Here is a 24664-nt window from a genome sequence, read left to right on the forward strand (position 1 = left end):
TCCTGGTGTTTGAAGTGGGGGTGGAGGGAGTAGAATACTGAACTAAAAGGTGTTGATTAGCTGTGAAATTTCGGCCTTGCTTTCTCACTAGTCTTCCGCTAGGAGTCAGCCGCTGGGCCTCTGGCGCCTCAGCTCCCCACCTGTATAATGGGTGTGAGCTCATCCCAACGTCTCGGGGTGGTAGCGCTGCCTTATAAGGCGGCAGAGTCCGAGAGCGGGCGAGGCCGTGTGGGTGGAGAGAAATCACAACATCCGGATGCGGGAGCGGGGCGGAGGTGCGAGCGGCGGCGGAGCAGGAGGCCGAGGAGCAGCTGAGGAGGCGTGCAGCCTCTCCCCAGAGCTGCTCCGGGCTTCCGATGTGCGCCCTCCAGGATGGGCCGACCCAAAAGAATACGGCCATACATATGGCCCAAAGCAGCTCGCGGCCTGGAGGCAGGAGGCCCAGGATACCAAGCGTTTCCGCTGCAAACCCTAGAAAAGCCTAGGCTAGCCAAAGGGACCCGGGCCACACCCCCATCTGATGGCCCAATCACTGCTTTGCTGAGAACAACTGAACATCCGGCCTCTGGGACAAGACCCAGAGAACCCACCCCCGTTCTCCCAGCGGAGGGCTCGGCCTTAATTGGCAGTTCGGTAACCTACGAAGGCCCAGAAATTCGAACCTTGGGGCCGAACCTCACCTCAAACCAACCAGGAAGAGGTGACGTATTAGGTCCCGCCTCCCTCCTCCTTTGAGCGAATTCCTGGCTCGGGGGGCGGGGGATAATGAAGAGGCTGTCTAATGGGAAGACGGCGCGGGGAGCGCCCTCCTGATTATTGGCCGGGTAAAGTAAACAGAGGGTGGGGCGGGGCGGGCCGGCGCCCGGGTGGCTCCCAGGAGGGGGTGGAGAGTGCACGGCAGGCGGCAGCGGCCGGGGAGGCCGGAGAGGCCGCGGTGCGGTCACTGCGAGCCGAGTGGAGCCGCGCCGATCGCCATCCGGCCCCGGCTCCCGCGCGCGATCCCGGCTGGTGGCGCGGCCCGGCGGCGCTGCAGCCCATGGAGCTCGAAAACATCGTAGCGAACACGGTGCTACTCAAGGCCCGGGAAGGTGAGGCGGCCGGGTGGGCGGCCGGGTGCGAAGAAAGCGGGTACGCGGCCTCTGAGCTCGGCCGGGCAACCCCACCACCACATCTCTTCGGGCAGCGCGCTGCGCTCCCCACACCCGGTGCAGGCATGAGTCCTACCCACTTCATGTCCTCCTCCTCCGCAACTGCCCCGGGGAGCCCGGGCCCAGGAAGGGGCGGGGGTCAGGCCACCGCCCTCGCAGCGAGGGGAAAATGAGGGGTTGAAAGAGCCGGTCTGGTGAACCAAGAGGAGGAGGGAAGAGTGGAACCTGAGATCCTAGAGAGCTTCTCTGAGGCCTCTCCTGGGTGAGAGATGAGAAGTTGCCCCAGGAAGGGGCGGCAGCCCATTCCAACGTGCCCCGGACCTAGGTCCGCGTACAGCCTGGGCAGGCACAAAGTAGATGCAGGGTAAAGGTCTGGAGAATGAATGAACAGCCATCCAACCTGGGGAAACTGCTAATCACATACGCTACTAACATGACTGCCACTTGCTCGGGGCCTTGTGACACTGGGAACAGAGGTGAATGGGGCACGATTTTTGCCTTCAGGAAGCACACAGTCTAGTGGTGCAAACAAGCACAGATATAAGTGGGAGGCATGCTGGGCTGGTGGACGGTAACTGCACGCCCTGGCAGAGGGGGTTGGTCTGGTGAACCAAGTGTGTGCTGAGCTCCTCATGACTCCCACCTCAGATGTTAGCAGGCATCTGTTCTAGGAGAGACACAGAAGGACCAGATCTGGTCCTCACTGCCTGGTACTCAGTCTGCACCTGCTATTGTCTACCTTGGTAGCATAATTACCAGTCACCCATTCTGTGCTGTGTCCTGTCCAGGGTGCTGGTGACCAGCAGTGAACAAGACCCTTCTTTTTGGAACTCCAGGACAGGGAGGTCATGACAGTTTTTTCACTCTTTTCTAGGCTTCCAGATTGAAAGAGTCATCTGCTTCACCTTTCTGCCCTATTTTGCAGGGACTATTCTCCAGGTTACACAGTAAGACTGTGGTTGACCTAGGTGTAGGATACAGGATGCCCCCAATACAGTCTGTGGGAAGCCCAGAAGAGCCCCCAGCTGGCACAGCATCTGATACCTTCTGCCTGCCCAATGGGTACTGACCCCAGAGAGGTGCTGCCTGGAAATAGGCATGGCAGGCTGAGTTCTTAGTGTCCAGAGCCTTCCTTATCTCCTGTTCCTTATCGAGTCCGGGGCCAGGCCTTCCTCCCAGCCTCTGGGGGCATCTGCCTATTCTGTTCTGCCTTGTCATCCAGCAAGCTGGGGAGGAGGGGTGATGAGAGCCTGGCCAGGCCTCCCTCCTGTTGCTATAGCCAGTTCAGGCTTCTGGCTGCTGAGAACACTGCCTTGCCTGGACAGAGAATATGGGCATCTTCAGACAAACTTCTTCAGGCCATAAGTGAGGCGTAGGGGGATATGGCTAGACCGGGGACCCATGCCTCTACTGGGGAACTCTCACCCCACCTGACTTTGTCCCTCCCACCTACATGGCTCTAGACAAGTCTCTTCTCGCTGAACTTTAGTAATCTTTTTTAGTGCAATGGTTGGGAACAGGACATGAAAACCAAAGGATATCCTGATTTTCTCTGAGTCCTGAACCCTGACCCTTGGACTGGCTGTATGGGGATCCCTTCATGAGTTGGCTGACAGCTTGGGGCCAGGCTTTGCCAGCTTCCAAAGTGATCTGAGGCCCTAAATGGTTTGGGAACCTTTGGTGTATATATTCAGTTGACACCTAATAAATGCCTGACATATTTGGGGTGAGAGAGGGGCTTGGGTTGTGGTCCCAGGGATCTGGGTTCAAGTCCTGCCTCTGGTACCTGCAGGTTTTATGATTCTGGACCCATTGGTTCATTTCAAGGACTTGGTTTTCTCATGAAATTTGTCCAGGTGAGGCAGAGCTGCTGTGAGGATGAAGTGGGACAGCCCTGGGGGTATGAGCCCTTGCTTAATTCTTCCTTTTTCATGTGCCCAGAGGCATAGTGAGAGGACCAAGCTAGGGTGGGGAGGAGCCCCACTGACTGGTGGCAGTTCCAGGACAGGATATTTGCATGTGACTCTGTGCTGCTGCCTTAATGTGGCTGGGAGGAGGGGAGGAGGAAGTAACTGATGGGGGAGGCAGGCGGATGGAAGGTTGGGTGAGGGACCTGCAGGGGTGGGGGAGGAGTTCCCCTTCTAGGGAGGCCTTGCCTGGGTTGGGGTGAGGGTCTGTTGCTTACTCACAGTGGAGCAATGACTATAGGATATGCTGGGTGCAGGCTGCAGGAGGGCTGCTAGTGGGTTTCCCAATGGGTACCCTGCAACATTTCCTCCTCCGGTCAGCTTCAGTCAGGGAGCACATTGAGGGACCCAGCTTTGCTTCCTCCCTAGAAGGCAGCCCCTTCCCCCTGTACCACCTGCCTTCAGCAAGGCCAGATGGAAACAAGGCTGCATAAACAGAGGGGAAACTGAGGCCAGGTAAGGGAAAGTGTTAGCTTGAGATTGCCATTGAGTTGTTAGAACTGGGCCCACCTCTTGCCACAGCCCTAAAGCATGCTGGACACAAACTCTCCCAGTCACCCTCATAATACCTCCAGAAGTGGCTTTGTATCCAAAGTACACATGGAGAAATTGAAGTTTATAGTAGCCAAGTCACAGGCCTAAAGTGTGAATTGGAGATTCCAACCAAGGTCTGTGATTTCAAGACTCAAGCCCCTTCCACCATTCTCTGCTTCATGGCCCACAGGCCACATCTGGCTAGTTCTCTTAACATGTTTTATTTGGCTGTAGTGGGTTTTTTAAAAAATAGGAACCACTATTTCATGTAACAGTCTGGATTCTCAGCTGCTTTTGAAAAATCAGAAGAGCTGAGCCAGCATTCCTTCCTAGCAGCAACCAAGCAACAGCTGGAGTTGTGCTGCAGCTGCCCCTGTAGTTCGGTTCATCATACTCTCCACTATTCCCTATTGTCTCCCATCTAGTACACATTCACCATATCTGTCTGGCTTTGTAGGCATTTGAGCTGCTACCTTGGTTTCAGTGACTGTAGTTGAGTGATCAGCTAGGTAAAATGAGGCAGGTAACAGGGCCAGGGAAGCCCTTGTGTTCGGGGTGGGCATCCTGAGTGCCAACTCTCTTACTACCACCTTATTTGAGTCTCTTAATAGCCCTGATGCAGGGCCCAGTGACTCAGGTTGCCCTCGGGCTCTGGCAATTCTCAGGCATGTCCTATATGTCCTAGAGTCTCTCCCTTCTGGGTGTTAACTTACATGGTTCCTGCCATTGTTGTGTTCTTTTCTACTTTCTTTACCTGGGAAACTCTCCCTGGTAGGTAGCAGCTGAGGCTTGCCCAGGCTGCCTAGAGACTCCACCCTCCCCATTGTCCTGGCCTTACTGCCCTCTTGGCTCTTCCAGCCCAGGAGCCCCTAGCAGGAATACCAGGGACATGTGTGTCCCGGAACCCAGCAAGGGTATGTTGGAGCATGTAAAAGGAAGGCTCAAGGTGCCTCCTTTAGTGAGCTGTGCCTAGGCTGGGCCCTGGAAGCCTCTAGACCACACTGAGGATGGAGGGGAGGCATGGTGGTGGCCAGACTCAGGGCCTGTTTGCTCCCACAGGTGGTGGCGGGAATCGTAAAGGCAAAAGCAAGAAATGGCGACAGATGCTGCAGTTCCCCCACATCAGCCAGTGTGAAGAGCTGCGGCTCAGCCTCGGTGAGGCCTGGGTGGAGACCAGGGGTGCTAAGGCGAGGGTGACCTGCAAGTGCCAGGGAGCCTCCCTTGAGACCTCGCCCTGGGGAAGAGGCAAGATTGGGGGGTCCAGGGAGCAAATTTAGGCAATACCACCCATCTCAGTTTCAGTTCCTGGGCTTGTGATGGGTGGAGGGCGAAAAGCAAACAGAACAGCAGGGGGTGGATCGAGTGAGTGGGGGCTGTAGGGCAGGGTCAGATTTGGGGCCATCTGAGAGAAGCAGAGGAAGGAAGGACCAGTTTAGGGGATGCAGACCTCAGGGAACAGAGGGTATGGTAGGGTCTGGAGCCAGTTCACAGTGTTGGGAGCCCACCCAGTCTGGTCCTGAGGGGCCCAGCAAAGCCTTGACCAGAAGGGTCCAGGACCCCAGTTCCTGCTTATCTTGGCTGAGGCTCCAGGTCTGAGCAGCTCTCGAGGTTGCCCAGGTCCCCTCTGACAACCTGCATGTGGATAAGGAGTATATTGTGGCTGCTTCCACTGCCTGGGAAGGATATCTAGCCTGGAGCTCGCCGGAAGCCACAGCTTCCTCCCATACTTTCACCAGGCAGGCAGCAGGTGTGGGCCCAGCCTGGGCCTGGCCGGAACCTCAGACCACACCCAACCCCAGCACTGTGACGAATGCAAGTGGTGTGAAGCAGGAGACAGTGGGGGAGGTGAGGGCCCTGGTTCTGGAGCCTTACTTCTGGCTGTTTGACCTTGGACTAATCACTTAGCGTTTCTGGGTCTTAGTGTCCCAAGCTATGATCTAGTAGAAGTACCTGAGGGTTGTGGTGAGGGTTCTAAAGGAGATAATGGGTGCCATACTACAGGGCTGGAAGCTGTCATTGGGGCCCAGGGCCTGGTGGTGTGGATAGGATTGCCCTGCCGGCAGGCTCCAGGTCTGGGAACCCAGCAGCTCCCACCTCTGCCCGCAGAGCATGACTACCACAGTCTATGTCAGCGGCAGCCCATTGGGCACCTACTTTTCCGAGAGTTCTGCGCAACGAGGCCTGAGCTGACCCGATGTACTGCCTTCCTGGATGAGGTGGTGAGTACAGCCCAGCCCTGAGGCCCAGCCCAAAACCCAAGGTGGACGGAGATCCCAGACCCTCTGTGCCCTGGTACCCCACACCTGTTACTTACCCTAGACCTCAAGCCTCTCTGCCTCCCACCCTGCAGGCTGAGTATGAAGTGACCCCTGATGAGAAGAGGAAGGCATGTGGGCAAAGGCTAATGCAGAATTTTCTGAGCCACACGGTAAGTGAGCAGTGATGGAGGGAGGACAGCATCAGGCAGAGCTCAGTGACGGGGAGAGGAGTGACCACCACCTGGGCAGGGATGCCCTGGAGCTGCTCCAGGCTCACCAGGCAGCACTGTGGACACAAAGCCTAAGAGGCAGCCTGCCAGCGACTCTGCTTCTCCCTGCCTCTAGTGTAGCAGCAGGAACAGGTTCAGTAACCAGACAGGCTAGGACACCACCAGCCTGCAGCCATCCCTAGCACAGGCCTGAGTTATCTACCATCTCTGCCCTAGGAGTGGGCAGCTGGCTAAGGAGGCCCCCCCTTCACTGACCTGTCTATGGCCTGTCCCCAGGGTCCTGACCTTATTCCTGAGATCCCCCAGCAACTGGTGACTAACTGTGCCCAGCGGCTGGAGAAGGGGCCCTGCAAAGACCTCTTCCAGGAGCTCACCCGGTAAGCCTCTCCCTCCCACAGGCCGGAAATGTGTCCTGAGGAAGGGGCTTCTGTGGGCCTGGAAGACTGTGAACAGCTCAGCTGCTCAGCCTCTCATCCCAGCTTTGCCCGTGCTGTGTGACCTTGGGCAGGTTGCCTCCCCTCTCTGTAACATCCTCAGCTTCAGCACGGGTGTGTGTTTCTGTCCTAGATGGGTTAGCAGGAGGGTTGGCTGAGGATGCTGTCTTTTGGGCTGAGCATGCATGTAACAGGGGACCTAGTCCATCAAGCTGAGAACCCGGGCTGACTAGTGGGCTGGGCTTTCTCAATAGGCTGACCCACGAGTACCTGAGTGTAGCCCCTTTTGCTGACTACCTCGACAGCATCTACTTCAACCGTTTCCTGCAGTGGAAGTGGCTGGAAAGGTGAGCTCCTCAAAGGCTGGGCCGGGGCAGGCAGGTTGTTGGGGCTGTCACGGGCCTCGTACCCCTGCTCAGCCAGTTGCTCCCCAAACCCTTGCCCACAGGCAGCCAGTGACCAAAAACACCTTCAGGCAGTATCGAGTCCTGGGCAAAGGTGGCTTTGGGGAGGTGAGTGGCCAAGCCCTGCCCCCACCCCCCAAGCCCCTGTATTCCTAGCAAGAGCACAGCTTGTTCCCATTTGCCCCATCTACCCTGGCTATAGGTGTGTGCCTGTCAGGTGCGGGCAACAGGCAAGATGTACGCCTGCAAAAAGCTGGAGAAGAAGCGGATCAAGAAGCGGAAAGGGGAGGCCATGGCACTCAATGAGAAGCAGATCCTGGAGAAAGTGAACAGTAGGTTTGTAGTAAGTACAGACTGGAGACCTTGCCCTTCCAGGCCACATGCTTGCCCTCCCCACTCACCAGGCTAAGGTCTTCCCAGCCCCGACCCCTTACCCCCTTCAGGCACTGCCTCCCATTCTTGGAGATGTCTGGGAAGGACAGGTTTAGGTGTTGACACCAGACCTGAGAAGCAGGCTGGGCCCCCAGGAGTGGCACTGAGGATTTTTTGGGTGACTGGCACCAGCCCAGCCACCAGGTGGCCTGTGCTCCCTGCCTGAGGTCTCGGGTCCCTTCCACCACAGGTGAGCTTGGCCTATGCCTATGAGACCAAGGATGCGCTGTGCCTGGTGCTGACGCTGATGAATGGAGGTGACCTCAAGTTCCACATCTACCACATGGGCCAGGCTGGCTTCCCAGAGGCACGGGCTGTCTTCTACGCTGCAGAGATCTGTTGTGGACTGGAGGACCTGCATCGGGAGCGCATTGTGTACAGGTGCGGAGCTGTGCCTCCCCACCAGGGGCTGCAGATGGGCACAAGTGGAGGTGGTGCAAAGATGTGGGTGTGTAGCCACAAGCCCATCTAAGCCCTGCAAGGCACTGGCTGGAGGCTCCACACTTGCCCATGTTAGATGGACATGAAAGGCTCAGAACCCAGGCTCTAGGATCTGGCTGACGCAGGTGTGAATCAGTCTGTTTCCTTCTCCTAACACCATTTCCATTCCTGGAAAGCAGAGGCTATAATTTCTGCCTGGCAGGTTGTGATAGGGGCCAAATGAGATAATTTGGTAAAATACACTGGAGCTGGTCGTGCAGGGCTCGGCAGTGAGGGCTCTGCCTATTACTGGTATTGATGATTATTTCCTTGGAGCCTCCCAATAGCCCCAGGAGGGGAAGAATGAGCAGCCCCATTTGACAGACGAGAAAGGTGGAGTCAGCCACCAAAGGGTTGGGGGGAAGAAGGGGAGAGCCCCTTGTCACTGGGATGAGCAAGAATACTGATGACATCTGGGCAGCTTCCCTATATGGGAGATGCCTTCCACTTGCCTAGTGAGTCCCAGGAGTCCTGGCTCCATAGATCATTTATCTGCTCCCTTGAGCTGGGATTGCTGCAGGTGGAGGGCAAGGCTCTCTGTCACCCTGGTAGCAAATGGCTCCTACATTTTGCTGCACATCGCATCCTAGGAGGCAACCAAACTGGGAGGGGGTGGCCCTGTCTGGCTGGCTGGCAAACTGAGCAGCATCTGACCCTGCCTTCTCTCCCCACAGGGACCTGAAGCCAGAGAACATCCTACTGGATGACCATGGTGGGTGGGGGGGGTCACAGAGGTAGGGTGGTGTGGGGTGGGGTCCAGCCCCCTGCTTAATTGGCTTCCCACTTCTCCACCCACATTCAGGTCACATCCGGATCTCTGACCTGGGGTTGGCTGTACACGTGCCCGAGGGCCAGACCATCAAAGGCCGTGTGGGCACTGTGGGCTACATGGGTGAGTCCTCTTGTTTGGGCCTGGCTCTCCAACTTCTGTTTGAGAGTCTCCTGTGTCTCAGGGAATAGAAAGAGCTGTTGCTTCTCATTTAGAGATCAGGAGGTCAAGATTCAGCCAGGGCCCCACACACATGTGAACCCACTTTATTTACTAAATACTGAGCTCCTGCTGGCTGGGCTTGCAGGTGACTACCAGTAAAGGGACTCAAACCCATGTTTGTTGCCCCAGCCTTCCACTCCTCTGACCTGTCCACACTCAGAGTGGGAGTGCCCATCTGGGGAAAAACCAAGAGAAGGTCCCGGGTTGCCCTCTGGGACCACTTGACACAGTGACAGGGCCCCAACTATAGGTGATCTCTTCCCTGCCTCGTACTTATTGTGTGTCCTTGAGCCAGCCACTCTCAGCCTCACTGTCCCTGCCCGTGATCATCATACCTGCTGTCAGGGTTGCCTCGAAGATGAAGAGGCGATAGAGGCAACTCACCCTGCCCTGTAGGCAGTGTAGGCATCCAGCAAATGTCTTTCTTCCTTTTGGTCGAATGCTAAATCCATAGGTTGCAAACTGGTAGCCACACGGACCTCATTTGGCCTATGTTTGTGTTTCCATCAAATTATTTTTAAAACATTTGGAATTGGTTGCCAACATTGAATGGGCCAGACAGCTTCACATTATAAATATGGATTTCTGACTACTTTGAAAAATTAGAAGACCTGGCCTTCTATAGGGCCACATCAGCTCCCTTTGATGAGTCATGTGCTCTCCTACTCACCATGGTCCCCACCAGGCCGCTTACAGTGCCTGCCTGGTGGGTGTTCGAGCTGATACCCTGCCTTGACGTGTGCTGGGCATTCCTGGGGCACCCCTAACTCCTATGCCACCCGTCTAGCTCCAGAGGTGGTGAAGAACGAACGGTACACATTCAGCCCAGACTGGTGGGCGTTAGGCTGCCTTCTGTACGAGATGATTGCAGGCCAGTCACCCTTTCAGCAGAGGAAAAAGAAGATTAAGCGGGAGGAGGTGGAGCGGCTGGTGAAGGAGGTAGCTGAAGAGTACTCGGAGCGCTTTTCTCCGCAGGCCCACTCACTCTGCTCCCAGGTACAGTAGCCAGTGGGAGGCCCGGGCTGGAGCTCGGTCTCCCAAGGCCACCCTGATTGCCCCTCCCCTTCTACAGCTCCTTTGCAAGGACCCTGCTGAGAGGCTAGGGTGTCGTGGGGGCGGTGCCCGTGAGGTGAAGGAGCACCCCCTCTTCAAGAAACTGAACTTCAAGCGTCTGGGAGCAGGCATGCTGGAGCCGCCCTTCAAGCCTGATGTGAGTGCCACCCGTCTGAAGGCAGGACCAAGCCAGGGTGGGGGCTGTCAGGCTCTTGAAGTCAGGACACTTTCCATTTGAATGTAAGAAAACCCAACTCAGATGGCTTAGCCAACAAAACAGATAATTCCCTAGGCTCACAAAAATGAAAAGCCCCATCTGGGGCTCTAACCATGTTGTAGGAATTCTTTCTCTTCCTCTCCCTCCCAGTGTACTGGTCACTGTGTAGTCTTTACTTGCAGGTTCTCCCCAGGGTGTGGCAGTGGTGAGCCCAGCAGCTCAAACCCACATCCTACCCACTAGATAAAGAGTACCTCTTGCCCAATAATTTCAAAAGTCCTGAAAGGGAGGATAAAAGGCCTAAGGCTGACATTCATTGCCTCTGATTATTCAGGGGCTCCTCTGTGGCCACACCCGAATCATATACCTACCTGAAGCACTGCCAATGGAAGAGACCAGTTCCCCAAAGAAAAACCAAGATGCTATTAACAGCAGGGGGAAGGGCTGTTGGGCTGGCATAACATCAGCTGCCCACCACACCTGGAAGGGCTAACCTTCCATCTGTGGGCAGAACCCTCCCTCTTGTAGTGTCTTACCCATTTGCTGATATCTGAGTGAGTCAGGCATCCTGCATGCAGGAATATCCTTGAGTTATCAGATTGCAAATGGCAAAATCCCAACTCAGACTTACTTATGTCCAACATGGAGTTTGTTTGTTCATTTGGCCAGAAAGTCTGAGAACAGGGCCAGGACTCCCTTCTCTTGGCTCCACTTCAGTCTGTTGACTATCCTCCCACTAAACTCAGGCTTCTCTGTATGAAGTCACAGGGAAGGTTCTGATTGGCCAAGATTAGTTCATGTGCTTGCTCTTCTCCCATGTGGAAGAGACCTGGGTCCTGTGTTCACCAGGAACACTGGGGAGGCAGGAAGGTGATAGGCAGACCAGGTTGATAGCTGTCAACCACACACACGATTGTTTATTCATTCAACAATTATCTGAGTGCCCAAATGTGCCAGAGCTCAGCAATATGGAGTCAACAGGACCTGGTCCTGCCTTCATGTTCTAGTGGGAGAGCACACCAGTGTAAATCAGTAAGTGAAGACATTTTAGGTAATGTGAAGTGCAGCAGCAAAGAATAAAGCAAGCTAAGAAGATAAGGAATGATGGGGGGTGGGAGGAGTATTTTTAGACAGGATGGTCTCTGAGGAGCTGACAGTTAAGCAGAAGCCTAAAATATGTGGCAAAAACCCTGCCAAGATTCAGCGTATGAGCATTCCAGGGAAAAGGAACAGCCGGCAGTGTGGTCCTAGGACAGGGACTAGCCTCAAGAAATGATACAGCTTCAAGGGGCCAGTGTGATAGGTGTGTCTTACTCTGAGTGTGATGGGGGCCTTTGGGGAATGTTGAGCAGGAATGTGAGGTGTGAGGTGGGCCATAGAGGAGATGAGTAAAAGTGAGAGACCCACTAGTGGGCTGCTCCCCCTGAAGAATTGTGTCGTGTAGGCCTCACTGGCTCCATGATGTGGGCATTGCTGTGGGTGATTGAGCCTGTCATCAGCATCTGCCTCAGGGCTACACTGTCCCTCCTGCTTCCTGTGCACATCATCTCCTCTAACCCTGAGACCACCCCTGACCCCAGTCTTTCATTGAGAGTTAGAAAATCAGTACCTTGGACTTGAACTTTTTAGAAGTAGCAGGTGAAAAGCAGTATCGTTTTTAACAGCTTTATTGGGATTTAATTCATATATCATGCAATTCACTTATTTTAAAGTATATATTTAAATGGTTTTTAGCATATTCAGAATTGTACAACCATCACCACAATCAATTTTAGAACATTTTTATCTCTCCTCTCCCCCCAAAACCCCAAAACCCTGTACCCATTAGCAGTCACTCCCCATTCTCACCTTCCCCTGGCAACCACTAATCTTTGTTTTTTAATCCTCACCCCAGGATATTTTTCTATTTATCTTCAGATAGAGTGGGAGGGAGGGAGAGAGAGTGAAACATCAATGTGAGAGAGACACATTGACTGGCTGCCTCCTGCACAACCTGACCAGGGCCTGGGATGAACCGCAACAGAGGTACGTGCCCTTGTCTGGAATCGAACCTGTGACTCTTTGGTCCACAGGCTGATGCTCTAACTGCTGAGCTAAACCAGCCAGGGCGCAACCACCAATCTTTCTGTCATTATATATTTGCCTATTCTGGACATTTTATATAAATGAAAATATACACTATGTGATTCTTTGTGAATGGCATCTTTCCCTTTGCGTAATGTTTTCAAGGTTCCTCACTATTGTAGCATATATTGGTTCTTTTTTATGACTGAACAATATTCCAGTATATGAATATTCCACATTTTGTCTTCATCAGTTGACGAACATTAGTGTTGTTTCCACTTTGGGGCTATTGTGAATAATGCTGCTGTGAATATGCACATACAAGTTTTTGTGGGGACATGGGTTTTCTGTTCTCTTGGATATACACCTAGGAATGGAGTTGCCGGCTCATCCGGTAATACTATATTTAACCTTTGGGGAACTACCAGACTGTTTTCCAAAGCAGCTGCACTATTTTATGTGATGTTTGTTTGTTTGTTTTTATCCTCACCCAAGGACATTTTTGCATGTATCTTCAGATAGAGCAGGAGGGAGAGAGGGAAGAAAGAGAGAGAAACATCGATGTGAGAGAGACACATCGAGCAGCTGCCACCCACACGACCCCAACCAGGGCCCGGGACAAACTGCAACTGAGGTACATGCCCTTAGGGGGAACTGAACCTGGGACTCTCCGGTCCGTGGGCCGACTCTCTAACCACTGAGCAAAACTGGCCAGGGCTATTTTATATGATTTTTTAAATTGATATCCCTGATAGTAGGATTTAGAAGATAATGTAATGATGAAAAAGAAGATCACCTTCTGGAGTGAGGTGGGCTCCCAGCAGGGTGCTGGGGAGGTGGTTGGCTGTGAGGCATGAGAGGATGGAGCAAGCTGTTGAACATCCTAGGACAGGACCCCTCAGCTCTGGGCCCTGCATGCAAGTTTCCTGCCGAGGTTCAGCCGGTGCTCACCTCATCAGCTGCACACCCAGATAGCTGTGTGTAGATGGAGGGGGCACTTGGTAGTGGTTCCACTGGGCACTGTGAAGGCTGCTGGCTCTGGTGGGTCAGCTCTTACCGGCTGGTCAGTGAGGGAGAATGATCCCCAGTTTACAGAGGGGAAACAGCCTCAGAGGGAAAGGACTGTCAAGGAAGTACATGGGTTGCTGGTTTCTGACTCCAAACCAGAGAGCTGCAAGGGGCAGAGCACAACCAGGCTAAGACCGGTGTGATTCTCAGGGCCAAGCTGCCCTCTCATGCATGGTTGGTGTTCCTATCTGACCACTGCCTTTGTCCCCCCAGCCCCAGGCTATTTACTGCAAAGATGTCCTGGACATTGAACAGTTCTCCACGGTTAAGGGTGTGGAGTTGGAGCCTACCGACCAGGACTTCTACCAGAAGTTTGCCACAGGCAGTGTGCCCATCCCCTGGCAGAATGAGGTGAGGGTGAGGCCTGCCCAGCTGGTGGGGTGGGCTCCAGCGGGCAGCCCTGGGGCAGTTTTCACAGCTGCCTGTCTTACGGCAGATGGTGGAGACCGAGTGCTTCCAGGAGTTGAATGTCTTCGGGCTGGACGGCTCAGTTCCCCCGGACCTGGACTGGAAGGGACAGCCGCCTGCACCCCCCAAGAAGGGACTGCTGCAGAGACTCTTCAGTCGCCAGGTAACCCCCAGTAGTGTCTTACCTGGGCCCCCAGCCCTGCTCCAGGGGACGGTGGGTGGGAGGCTGAATCAGTGCCCACATGTGCTGTGAATGGGCCTCCCCTCAGCCATGCCAGTGGTGCCCAGGGTCTCTGGCCTCATTCTTACCTGTCCCCCACTCCTGGCTGGGCTCATGGCCTCTTTTCTCTTTCCAGAGGTGAGCAGTGTAGGCTCCCCGTGGGTTGGCCTTGCTGCCTGGCCACGGGGAGCCACGGGCAGTCCTTCCATGGCAGAGGCGAGATGTGGGAGAAAGAAGTCTGGTGCCCGCTCCCTACCTTCCCCTCCTTACTGCTTTTGTTCCCTGCACCCCGACACCTTCAAGCTGCTAGCCTTGCTTAGCCATCTGTTTTCCCATGTCCTGCCTCCACCTGCCCCAGGGAAGAGCAGCTGGATGGGGCCCTGCCCTGGCAAAGCCTGGGTTCCACTTGGTCCCCCTTACTTCAACCTGTAGTTGGCAGCCTCTGCTCCAGGCCCCTCGTGGGGGGTCCCTCCCCAGAGCATGGCCCTGGGCAGTTCCTGGCCTGCCCTGATAGGGCCACTCAGTGATAGCACTGGTGGCTAACAGCGCTTGCTCTGCCTCTCTCCCTCCATGTCTTCCCTGCTCTCCAGGATTGCTGTGGGAACTGCAGCGACAGTGAAGAAGAGCTCCCCACCCGCCTCTAGCCCCCAGCCCGAGGCCCCCATCAGCGGTTGGCGGTAGCAGCTACTTCAAGTGCTGTTTACAGTTTTGCACAGTGGTTCTCCCCATTGTACACTCAAGTTGTGGCCTGGGGAACACAGCCGGAGCTGTCCCCAATGTCCTCTGCCCCTCAGCCCCTGGTCTGGCTGAGTTTGGCAAGGCCTAGGCTGTCCCTGGGACAAAGGTGCGTCCCTTCAGCTCTTCCGTGGAGCTCGGGGTTTTCTGTATTTATGTATTTGTATGAATGTATATAGCGACTAGAGCATTCTGAAGAACCACGCTGGAGCTGGCAGAGGGGCCACCGCCAAACTCAAGGTTCCTCAGGCCCCTGAGCCCCCAGCACTGTGCTCACCACCGCCGACCTCTGAGTGAGACTCCTACCTGCCCCTGCTGCCTTGGGCTCAAGCCACCACCTCTGCAGCCCAATGCTGTCCCTTTTCAGCACTGGTCAGAGCTGGACATGAGGCATGTGCCAAAGTCTGACCAGAGATTGGGCTGACCCTAGGACCCATCAGTCCACTGCCCAGGTTGTCCCAGATGGGTCTGCCTCTGCCTTCCAGCTCCCAGGGCACCTTGTCCTTCATACTGGACCTTGTCCTGAAGACACCTCTTGTGGAACGCCCCATCCCAGGTGGAGGAGGGGGGTGTCCCTGGCCAACCTTCAAACATTCCAGACTTCCCTCATAACAATAGACACATGTGCCCAGCAATAATCCACCCCTCCCTCTGTGTGTGTGTGTGTGTGTGTGTGTGTGTGTATGTGTGAGAGAGAGAGAGAGAGAGAGAGAGAGAGAGAGAGAAGGGGGCAGGCTGAGGCTGTGTGCCTATACCCTAGACCCCACCCTAGCCCTTCCCAGGACTGGATGGACCTCCTGGTCCCAGTGTTGGGGTAGCGTGGGATTACAGGACCCTGGTTTTTCCATATTTAAAGCCAACTTTTATTACTCATTTTGTCCAATGTAAGCTGCCATGTGTCTCTATGTGAATATAGTCTGAGCACAAAGCTAGCCAGTTACCCCTGCCTGCCTCTTTCTTGCTCCTGGTGCTCCACAGTCTTCCTGCTTCCCTGGCCTTGCTGGAAGTGGGAAGGGATCAGAAGTGGGCCTGGCTGGGGCTGCCCTTCCAGGAAGGCCTAGGATCTCCCAGGGCTGATCTTGGAGCAGCCTCTCCAAGCACTCAGGACTTGGCAGCCTTTGAGCTCACCCTTTGGGTTTCTCAGCTTTTTAAATGGATGAAGCCTGAGGGAAATGGGTCCCCACTGAGGTGTGGGTCTGGCTGTGCCTGTGCTTGAGAGGCAGGCTCAGCTGGCAGTATCTCCTCCAAGGCCAAGGTGGCCTGGTCATCAGTTGTGGGTTTGGAGCAGCCTAGGGAGTGAGATGGGAGCTGCTGCTGTTAGAGACACCTGCCCATTCTGTCTTCCCTGGACATGTGCCATGTGCCTGGCCCAGGGCCAGTGCACATGCATTAGAGACACCCCTCTGCTGTGCCCTTGAGGCAGGAAATGTGGCCAGGCAAAGATGAGGCAATGGTGATACTGGGCATTAGGCTGTAGCAGAGGCATGTGGGCATCAGGGAAGGTCTTCTGGAGATAGAAGTTGAGCCAGGCCTTGAAGGAGACATTCAGCTGGGGGCAGAGGGAGTAGGAGAATATCCCATTCCATAGCATTTCACCTGTGCAAAGACTTGGGGTGGAGGTGGCAGCCTGTTAACCACAAGTTTGTCCCAGACTTAACAGACCAGTCAGTTCCTTAATCTCCCACTGACCTCAGCACTCCCATCCCCACCTCTTCACCCTCCAATGCCCTGCCATCATAAAGATTTGTTCATTGCCTCTGGGCTGAGTACCCCATGCCATAGAGGCCACATGAGCTTTGCTGTTGGTTCTGGGTTCAAGTTCCAGCCAGGTCACTTTTCAAGGTGGCTTTACATAGGCCCTTGTCTAGAATGATGAGTGTGATATCAGTTGCCTCACAAGGAGGCTATGAGAAACCACTGAAGCAGCCCTCACCTTGATCCCCTAGGGCACTGACAGGACTCTTGCTTGTCTGGGGAGTGGATGCTGGGTGCCAAGCTGACAGTTATCTTAAGGGCAGCCAGAAAGAAGGCTCCAAGCAACAGCTTAGCAGATGGGGCCTCTTGGACTGTCCCAGGTCTTGGACAGTGGAATGTGCACTATTTCTTCTATTAACTTGAGGGAAACAGGGTAAGGAGAGGGCCTTGCCAAGGTCTTCCAGCTGGTCAGTGGCTATTGCAAGGTAGGGGAAGGTAGCTAAAGATGTGGCTGGATCTGGCCCTGGCCAGTATGCACAGTGGTTAGAGCGTTGCCTGCAGACCAAAGAGTCCCAGGTTCGATTCCAGCCAGGGGCATATGCCTCAATTGCGGTTCGTCCCTGGCCCTGGTTGGAGTTGTTCAGGTGGCAACCAATTGATGTGTCTCCCACATCGATGTTTCTTTCTCTCTTCCTCCCTTTCTCCCTCCAGCTCTATCTGAAGATTAATGTAAAAAATATCCTCGGGTGAGGATTTAAAAAAAGATGAAACTGGATCTTACTCATGAGGTTGGGGTCCAAGGTGCATTTGCCCTTCCAGGCTCTGGAGGAAGGGCAGTTAGGTATCAGCATGCATAGGCTGAAGCTCAGCCCTCAGCAGGTGTGAGTGAGTTCCAAGTGTACAGGAAGGACCCTGTGACACACCACCTGCAATGGGTCCAGACTTCCCACCAAGTTCCCCCTTGGGTTAGGGAGGCATCCAGGAAACTTCTTGGCTAGAGTTCAGCTTACTTTAAAAGTTCACAGTGCACCATTGGCAGAGGAAACTCGCAGCATCACTTCCCAACAAGCCTTTCCTAAGCTTACCTCCAGCTCTGAAAAGGGAGCTGGGGACTCAGAGACAAGACTCCAGCGAGCTTGGGGCTCAGTCTGGTAGACATGGAAACAGTGGGATCCAGTGCAGACAATATGGCAGGGCTAGTTCAAGAGCTGGCAGGGCTGGGACCGCCATGGGACTGGGGAGGGAAGGCCCTTTGGCCACAAAGGTGTCAGAGTTGGTGCCCTCCAGGACACAGGACCAGATGTATCTGGATAGTCTAGGGCCTCTAGTGATTTAGGATAGCTGAATGTGGGGTAGCATGCGTAGGGGTGGAAGAAGGGAATGACTGGAGTTGAAGCCAGTGAGACACAGCTATGCAGGACTTTGAAAGCGGTGTTAAGGATGTGGTACCTCATCTGCAAGGCAGTGAAAGGGTGCCTGCCCAGCATGTACAAAAACACCCCAAATTTCCTTTGAACTCAGCCCATGTGGTTTATATGGGGCTGGGCTTGCACCCACTACACACACACCTAGAGCTTTGTAATTTGGGTGGGGCTGTTAAGGGGTCTTTGGTTGCAAGTTAGAAAGTGTTTTATTATTTTCAGCCTTGTTGAAACAAGGCCACCAAAAATTTGGTTACCCCCCCCCCCAAAAAAAAGAAATGAGAGAGAGATGTGTTTTATTTTTCTTTTTTTAAAATTGTTTTTTAATAATATGTTTATATTGCCCTGGCCAGTTTGGCTCAGTGATTAGAGTGACAGCCCAGCCCATGGACCAGTTGTGGGCTCGATTCCAGTCAAGGGCACGTACCTTGGTTGAGGTTCGTCCACAGCCCTGGTTGGGTCGTGCAGGAGGTGGCTAGTCGATGTGTCTCTCATGTGAATGTTTCTCTCTCTTTCCCTCCCTCCCTCCCTCCCTCCCTCCCTCCCTCCCTCCCTTCTTCCCTCTCTATCTAAAGATAAATAGAAAAATATCCCCAGGTGAGGATTTTTAAAAATATATATATGTTTTTATTCATTTTTATAGAGAGAGTTTGGGGTGTTTTTGTACATGTTGGGCAGGCACCCTTCCACTGCCTTGCAGATGAGGTACCACATCCTTAACACCGCTTTCAAAGTCCTGCATAGCTGTGTCTCACTGGCTTCAACTCCAGTCATTCCCTTCTTCCACCCCTATGCACGAAGGGAGTGAGAGATAGAAACATCGATGTGAGATAGAACCATCAATCTACTGCCTCTTGCACTCCCCCTACCAGGGATCGAGCTGCAACCCAGGCATGTGCCCTGACCTGGAATCAAACTGGGATCTCCCAGTCCATGGGACAATGCTCAATCTACTGAACCACACCCACTGGGCAAATGTTTTTTTGTTTGTTTTTTCTTTATTGCTTTTAGAGATAGGAAGGGAGAGAGAGAAAGAGAAACCTGATTGAGAGAGAACATCAATTGGCCGCCTCCTACATGCCCCCACTGGGGATTGGGCCCACAACCTGGACATGTGCTCTGACTGGGAATCGAACTGGCAATCTCTTGGTGCATGAGTCGACGCTCAACCACTGAGCCACATCGGCTGGGCCAAAAGTGTTTTCTTTAAAAATAAACAAACAAAAAAAGGATGTGGGGGAAGCTGATCGACAGGAAGAACCAGACTGGGGCAGCACTGGGGTCTTAGTCACAGACCCCATTCTCATCAGGGCACAACTCCCAGAGAGAAGATGCTACGGGACTGCATTGCTGAGCCCGACTCCAAACCCAAGGAGTCTAAATAACCAGAAAGGAAATCTGTCCACTGAGCAGGGCACTTGGGTTCATAGGTCCACCATGTTGACTTCCCTGGGATGCAATGATTCCCCCCTAAGAAACAGTGAATCCAGTTAAGAGTCTAGTAGACAACCAGGTTCAGGCTCATCCTAGACAGCTGGGTCCTCACTAGGGCTCGGTTCAGTTGCTGGGGTTAAGCAAGTTCCATGGAAACCACACTATGGATCCAGCACTAGGTTCTTCTGCTATTTCTAAGTAGACATGTGGTGATGTAGGCTTGTAGGCCTGCTGGAGACACAGTGGGAGAGGCCTTGAGTTGGGAGGAGGCCATGAACACATTGGGGTACCTGCCTGCTCCAACCTCTGCCTACTGTGTGTATGCAGTGCCTGTCAGTACACGACCAGGGCCTGGAGGTGCGTGTGCTCTCTGGGCTGAGGTCTGTGTGAGGGGTCTGGACCTCAGCTGCTTGGCTGAGCATCCCGTGTGCTCGGCCGATTGTGTGCACTGGATTTGCCTGCGTGTGCCAGGCCCAGACAGCCTTTTGCCAGAAGGTGTGCGGAGTGGTGAGCGCATTCCCTGTGCAAGGGGAGCCCAGCGCGGCAGGTGGGTGCAGGTCCTCCGCCTTTGGCTGCGAGGCGCGGGGGGGGGGGGGGGGGGCCCCCCGCTCTCCGCTGGCGGCCGCGCGCGCGCACGCCGGGCTCTGGACGCGCCGTGGACGCGCCCGTGCGCGCGCCCCAAGGCTCCAGCCCCTCTCCGAGCCGCCTTGGCTGCTACAGTCTGCTCCCCGGGGCTGCCGTCGCCTCCCCCCCGGCCAGGGGCTCTGTCTGCAGGGCCCGCTCTCTCCCGGAGCCAGGAGGACGAGCTCAAGGAGGATGCCTGGGCCCGTGAGTACCGCAGCGGCGGCAGCAAGCCGGTGGGCACAGAGTGGGGGCGGAAGATGGTCCCAAGGCCAGGCCCCCTTTCCGCAGGCGGATCCCCGCCCTGGCCCGGGTCGTCGCCCTGGACCCCTGCCCCGGCCAGCCCCTCCCCCAGCCTCCACCGAAGGGAGGGAGGGAGAGCACCAGTGAGCGAGGGAACCGGAGCGCGCGAGCAGCCACCAGTTCGCTTGGAAACGGTTGCCACAGCAACGGGGTTGCGCTCCTCAGCAACGCGGGGCAGCTATACCCTGTCCCACCCCTCCCCCACCCCACGCGGGGCTCCAACCCCAGGACACAGTGGGAGAGAGGGTGCGGGGGACTCCCTCTTTCATGGTGGGGGAACTTTACCCCTCTGGCCCATCTGGGTGTGCCTGCCTCCACAACCTATCGAAGGTGGGGGTGGGGGGGCAAGCGCGCTGTGGAGCAAGATCTGGCTCCCACGTGGCTGCAGTCTTCGCAGCAGGACTCCTGGGGTGGCTGCAAACGTCGGGGAGCCCTGGTCTGCCATGGCAGGAGGAAGCATGGAGGCTGGGTTTGGGCCCCGCCACTACCAACCACCTGCCTTTGAAATGGTCCAACCCGAGTTGGGTGCCCCAGAGGCGGTATTTTTTTTTACCAGGGGAGAGGAAAGAAGCTCGAATCCCTCCCTCATCCTCATGGCCAGGGCATGTGCCAAATGCGATTTGGGCTGCTGATGGGTCCCTGCTCCTCATTCCAAGCCACCATTCTCCAGGAAGGGGTGGGAGCAGCGTGGGCAGGGGCAGAGGAAAGGACATTGCTGACCTGGGGAAGCTGAAGCCCAGGCCAGATGGGAGCGCCCCGACCCATGGTCTAGGTCACCTGTTCCTTTCTTTTCTGAGCACAAAGCCCAAACTGTGCTGTGTAGCATGCAGGTTGGCCGAAGGCTGGCCAGTGCCACATCGAGATGCCCTGACCTCCAGGAGAGCTCCTCTGGGAAGAGAATGGTAGTGGAGTCAGAGGAAATGACCTCTGGCTCCCCTCCCAACCTCCCTTCAGCATCAGTGTGCTAGGGAGAGAAATGGCCCTCCAGCCAGCTCTCCTGGGCCTGACTCAGCAGATGCCAGCCCTACTGACCGCAGGCCTTGACCAAAACCACCACCCTTGGCTTTCCGTTCCCATCCAGGAAGGTGTTCTGGGCACCAGAGATGACCATTACCCTGGGCATTTGAGACCTTGGCATAGATGCCTATAGATGGGTGGTCCGTAAATTAGGCACAAATCTTCCTCCCACAGACAGCCATGCCTATTGGGATTATTCACAGCCCCTTTTCATTCTTTTCCTACTCTGTGTGAGACCTGGGGTGAGGGCTCCGCACCCATTATTCCTAATCCTTACAACAGTTGTGCAAGGTAAGTTTATTGTCCCCATTGTAGAGTTGAAGACTCCTGAGGCTCAGGGAGGTAGTGACTTGCCCAAGGTCACACAACCAGTCATTGTGGAGCTAGGTTTCCAGGGCTGTTTCTGTTGGCACAGCCCTTCTGCCTGCTACACATTTCTTGTGAGCCAGACAGGAAAGAACAGTGGAGCCTTCCTAACCTTCTTTCACATTCCTCCAGTGAGCAAATGCCGTCTTTCCAGCCTTGGTACATCTTTCCTTCTTCTAGAAAAATCAGCCAGATTCTTGCTCCCCCAGATGCTCTATAGGACTGTTCTGCTGCCAGGCTGGCTCCCTCTTTTCCTCCCTCCATTTTTTCTCTCTGGGGAAGACCAAGCAGGGAGGTGAGGTGTACCTCAAGTCTCCTGGGAAACCCCTGAGGTCCTTAGTCCTTAGGAATAGGCCTGATCACCTTGCAGGCTGGCTGTGGGAGAAAAAATTTAGCAAAGAATGGCCCATATGATTCTGGCCCCTGTAAGTACTCAGTCTAGCCCAGTGATTGGAGATCCAGATGCCTCCAGGGCCCAGAGGGCAATGGAATGAGGAGTGCCAGGGAGCTACTTGGCTGCGGTCAAAGTGAGAATGTGGTCTAGGTATGACCAGATTATCCAATTTTCAAGATGAGCCAGAAATCCAGACTTTCAAGTAAAAACTCCTGGATTTTAAATGTTGGCAACTAATTAGATTAGACTATTTAAAAAAATTAATTGTGGGCCAACAAAACACATCCGTGAACCTTGTCCAGCATATGTGTTATGCGGCTGAGACCTCTGGTCCACAGTAAAGTAATGGCACTTTTTGCCAGACTATCCCCAGGCTTGTGTAGACTTAGTTCTATGGTCTGGTTTCCACATTTGAGCCTCTTCAGGTTGCAAGATGCTGGCATTTGGTTTGTCACATGCAACTGTGAATGCTGGTCTTGAAGTATTTTTATCTCCCTAAGTTTTGTTCCTCTTTTGTGCTGCCAGGCAGGTTTCATCATCCCTGTCTTATAGGTAAAGAGCCTTTAGCTCAGGCATGAAAATAGCTGGGATCTGGTCACACAGCCCCGGCAGGGCAGAGGCAGAATTGGAACTCCGGTCTCCCCCTTCAGTGCTCTGTGTGTTACACCAGGCTGACCCTCACAAGAGGGGATCCTATTCTCCCCTTTACCCCCAAGGTGTGGTCAACTCCCTTGGAAGGACAGATCTGAGTATAGTAGATACTGACCCAAGTAAGGCCTCTGTGCGCACAATCCCCCTGGGGCTCCAGTCTCTGTTGTCCTGTTTGTAGTTCCCCAAGCCCTGGATTCCTGGCCCAGTGCCAGGGCTGGGTTACAGAGATACTACCTACAAGGTACGGGTGCCATGCCAGTATCTTGGCTTAGCTGGAAAGGAGGTTTTGGCGAGCTCCATGCCTGGCTGACTTTGGCACCTGGATAATTCCCATCATCTCTCTCTCTGGACTGAGTTCATCTGTCTTGGCGTGGGAGGAGTGTCAAATTGTCACCAGTGCCTTCTTGAAATGCCCTTTCTGCCAGTACAGTGGACTTTGCAATCACCTGGGCTTCACAATGTGAGCCTGAGCTAGCCCCAGCTCCTTGTCTGTAGAATGGGGATGGCAGCAGCCACCTTCTGGCTGTCACTGAGAAATTGAATGTAAAGAGGCTAGCAGTGAGCTTTGCATGTGCAGGGCACACAGGATGGGTTAGAAGCCCCTTTCTTTTTTTTTTGTATAAAGAATTTTTATTTTTTTTAACTTTCTTTTTTATTGAATTTATTGGGGTTACATTGGTTAATAAAATTATATAGGTTTCAAGTGTACAATTATAATATATCATCTGTATATTGTATTGTATATTCACCATCCAAAGTCTAGTCTCCTTCCATCACCATTTATCCCCCATTTACCCTCTTCTACCTGTTCCCACGCCCTGCCGCCACCTTCTTCCATCCCACCCTCACTCTTCAAATACACTCCTCCCTCCCTCCTCTGTCCTCTGGTCTGAATCCCTGTCCCTTCACTTGACTAGTAGCTCTGGCTTCACATGCAGGGAACCTCATGACCCAGAACCCTAGCTGCCTGGGGTTTCCTCTGCCCACACCAGAGTCCCTGTCAAATGCTAACATTAAGTCTTTTCCTCTTATTTACATAGATGTATGGTCCTCAGCTTGCTTATAAAACACCTTGCAAGGACCGAGAGCTGGGTGAAGGCTTCTCCCTCAGGGACATTTTGATGAATGGCAGACATTTTCTAGGAATGAATTGGACGCAGACCCAGTTCTTGAGGTGTTCCTTTTCCCTACAGCTGAAAGACCAAATAGTTAACTGGACAACTCCAGTCACTCCTTCAATAAGTGATTTTTTAGTTACTGTGTGCCAGGTAATCAAGACAGATGCAGCCTCTGATGTTGGACCCAGGCCACTATAGCACACTGTGATATCACTGGACTTCTCATCCATCCTGAGGAGTGAGGTGGTTCAGGAATGACTTGTCCAGGGAAGTGACAAGTGAGGCCGTGAGGCTCAGTAGTGAGCACTGGGGCAAGAGCTGTGAGGCTGTATTGCAGGCCCCTCAGAGAAAGCAGAACTTTAGGCAGTGCACAATGGAAACGAGGAGCCCTGAGAGGTAAGGCTGAAGAGGCCTTGGCAGGAGCTCATCTTAGAAGTCGTGATCTAGGTCATTGGTTCTCAAAATGTGCTCCCTGGACCAGCAATACCAGCTCTTGCTGGGAATTTGTTAGAGATGCAAACTCTGAGGCGCTATCCCAGACCTAGGAGTGGAGCCCAGAACTCTGTTTTAACAAGCTCTCCATGTGGCTCTGATGCTTACTCCAGTTTGAGAGGCTCCCATTTAACTGTGTTAAAGAGCTGGGCTGTCTCTGAAGCAGTGAGGAGTTGTTGGAGGGTTCAGGCCAGAAGCAGCCTGGGGAAAATGGAGAGTGGGTAGGGTGGGCAGAAACACAGCGCAGAAGTAGAGACAGTGGTGGCAACCATAGTAATAAGGGACTAGGTGAGAGGTGCTGGTGACCTGGCCAAGGCAGTGGCAGGGGGACCAAAGGAAGTGGACAGATGAAGACACACTACACTGAGGGTAAAAACAAAACAGGATTTGGTGGATATAGTAACTAGTGGGCCCTTTGCTGAGGTAAAGGACCCAGTAGCAGATCTTTAGGGTCTGAGGTTGGGGAGCTTGGGTTCTTCATGAGGAGAGGCAGTGTGGATGGTGCCCGC

The 24664-nt window shown here is 54.1% G+C and overlaps 1 protein-coding gene across 6 annotated transcripts; it reads left to right on the forward strand.

Moving 5' to 3' along the window:
• Positions 1–287: 287 nt before the first annotated feature.
• On the forward strand, positions 288–16920 carry GRK6 (G protein-coupled receptor kinase 6). 6 transcript variants are annotated; one of them, XM_036281881.1, is made up of 17 exons: positions 288–700; positions 4709–4804; positions 5386–5494; positions 5756–5868; positions 6000–6077; positions 6414–6514; positions 6826–6918; positions 7020–7083; positions 7178–7318; positions 7598–7788; positions 8562–8599; positions 8690–8779; positions 9666–9874; positions 9951–10088; positions 13494–13631; positions 13717–13851; positions 14497–16920. In XM_036281881.1, the coding sequence occupies exons 5-17, from the start codon at positions 6054–6056 to the stop codon at positions 14587–14589; spliced, it is 1455 nt and encodes a 484-aa protein (XP_036137774.1). In that variant the 5' UTR covers positions 288–700; positions 4709–4804; positions 5386–5494; positions 5756–5868; positions 6000–6053; the 3' UTR covers positions 14590–16920. The 6 variants fall into 6 exon arrangements, with proteins under 6 accessions (XP_036137774.1, XP_036137769.1, XP_036137770.1 ...); XM_036281876.1 differs by lacking the exon at positions 5386–5494 and having other exon boundaries at positions 291–700; positions 14499–16920; XM_036281877.1 differs by lacking the exons at positions 5386–5494; positions 14497–16920 and adding an exon at positions 14045–14470 and having other exon boundaries at positions 291–700.
• The last annotated feature ends 7744 nt before the right edge of the window (positions 16921–24664 follow it).

The sequence above is a fragment of the Molossus molossus genome, unplaced genomic scaffold (assembly GCF_014108415.1).
Source record: "Molossus molossus isolate mMolMol1 unplaced genomic scaffold, mMolMol1.p scaffold_m16_p_4, whole genome shotgun sequence".
Taxonomy (NCBI): Eukaryota; Metazoa; Chordata; class Mammalia; order Chiroptera; family Molossidae; genus Molossus; species Molossus molossus.

Excerpts from the sequence above, each read along its gene's own strand:
- GRK6 (XM_036281876.1), top strand. The coding sequence starts at position 373 with ATGGGCCGACCCAAAAGAATACGGCCATACATATGGCCCAAAGCAGCT. Across the intron at positions 7,789-8,561 it reads CGGGAGCGCATTGTGTACAG|GGACCTGAAGCCAGAGAACA; the intron begins GTGCGGAGCTGT and ends CTCTCCCCACAG. Across the intron at positions 8,780-9,665 it reads GGGCACTGTGGGCTACATGG|CTCCAGAGGTGGTGAAGAAC; the intron begins GTGAGTCCTCTT and ends CCACCCGTCTAG.